At 31.2% G+C, this 1,883-nt stretch overlaps 1 protein-coding gene across 1 annotated transcript; it reads right to left on the bottom strand.

Moving 5' to 3' along the window:
• Nucleotides 1-1,230: 1,230 nt before the first annotated feature.
• On the bottom strand, nt 1,231-1,783 carry LOC115237037 (F-box only protein 21-like; the record flags this gene model as incomplete). Its single annotated transcript, XM_029809804.1, has 2 exons — nt 1,231-1,388; nt 1,474-1,783. Coding segments are annotated over 2 exons (468 nt in total), but the record flags the coding sequence as incomplete, so codon positions are not given.
• Between the last annotated feature and the right edge of the window lie 100 nt (nt 1,784-1,883).

The following is a 1,883-nucleotide window of genomic DNA, read 5'->3' as shown; positions in this document are numbered from 1 at the left end:
TTATTAAAACTATATATTCTACATATATTTATATTATATAACTAGTTTGCATGTAAGAACAGTTTTTATGTCCCCATGTTGATATGTAGAAAAACAAGACGATATAAAAATTGTCGGTTTAGAGTCAACACGTAATGTATATACCAAAAATTTTTGTTTTCTATCATTAATTTGTAATCATTTATATTTTTGTACTTTGTATGCAATATTTTTACGCCCTTAAAGTTTTACATCCGCACGCGGGTACGCATTGCACGCTCAGAATCGACCTTGCATATTAAAAAGTGATACACAGATATTTACATTATAAATCTTTTTGACTAACTTAATTAACTGAATGTGCAAGCAAAATTATTCTCTTTTATTGTAACATAGAAATAATAAGAATAACGAGCATGTTCTATTTGTATATAAAAGCAAACAATGTCATTTATATTTGGGCAAATAATTTTTATCGCAAAAATAAATATATTGTAGGGGGGGTTTTTCTGAGTAATTCCCCGCAAGAAAAAAGTGGGGGAAAGCATTTGTTTAGAAGATATAATAAATTAAAATTTCACAATTTTAATGTTTTCTTTAAAGTATTATAAAATAAAATTAGGAACAGCGATATTTGTGTACATTGTATTTCTTGCAGAGGACGTAGGAAATGTTTTTGTTTATATTTACGAGATAGGTACAAGGTCATAGATATTTTGTCAATAGTCGGATTCAGCTATTTCGGTGAATAAATATATTTAAAATACTTTCTTAGTCCTTTAAATTTTAGTTTTAAATCAGAAATAGGTTTGGGTTAGGTTTTATCTTCCGGAAGTGGAGTTCCCCCGTAGGAGGGGGCGGAACTCACTGTGTCCACGCATATACTTTACAACGCATGACTTAAAACTAAAATTTGGTTTGGATTACGTTATATAATCCAAATTGTAGCTTCGGGGTGGAATTTTTTCGGGGTGGAGGAACAGGCGGAGGGGCCTCGCCCCTCCTCCACCCACGCGTGAAAGTCGTAAGCCTTTTTTAATAAAAAAATAACAGATTATTACAGCATACACAAACTTTAATGTCAAACTTTAATTTGTCATATCGTCTAAACGAATGCTTCCCCCCACTTTTTTCTTGCGGCGAATTACTCAGAAGAACCTCCCCTACAACATATTTAAGCGGCGATAAAATCGGTAAGGTGTAACCTTTTATGCATATTTACCCAAATTGTACATTTTAAGATAATAAAAACTATTGTTTGGCAAGTATTTTGGCTATTGCAGCGGTATCGTTTGGATAATGTTTTCTTAAGCTTTCATTCGGTACGTAATAAGTGCCTTCGAAGCTGGAGAAATATCTTCCAATTTCTATGTTATCGATTTTTTTTGATGAGCATATCGATAGTTGATCTAAAAATAAATATATTTTACATTGTACAGATAAAAGATCATAAAACATATATGTCATTTATCAGAATGCTACTAATAATCGTACCTTGTTGCACATAACATACTCTATGATTCTCGGCAAGAATGATGTAGTGCAGTTGATGGACACTGGCTGAAAATTGTTGACATTCGCAAATGTGATAAAAATCACAGCATTTATGTAGATATGGTAACATAATAGTCTTGTCCAATTTGTCCCGAAACATTCTATCACATTTATGATTCCATCCAATAATTACGCCGTCATGATTATTAGAGAAATAACCTTTCCATGTATGCGTTACGATCATTCCAACGGCAAATTTAACATTTTTTGTCCTCCTTTTTAATGGTTCTTTTACTGCGTTAGATCTAACCTGTGGAAACATAATACTAAATTCAATCGATTTCTTGTTACACAAGCAGTTTTTAAAATAATTTAATAATTTAAGTTATAAATAATTATAATTAATATAA

This window comes from Formica exsecta, unplaced genomic scaffold (assembly GCF_003651465.1).
Source record: "Formica exsecta isolate Colony F162 unplaced genomic scaffold, ASM365146v1 scaffold2664, whole genome shotgun sequence".
Taxonomy (NCBI): Eukaryota; Metazoa; Arthropoda; class Insecta; order Hymenoptera; family Formicidae; genus Formica; species Formica exsecta.
The sequence above is the reverse complement of the archived record's forward strand: the minus strand, read 5'-3'. Positions and strand labels throughout refer to the sequence as shown.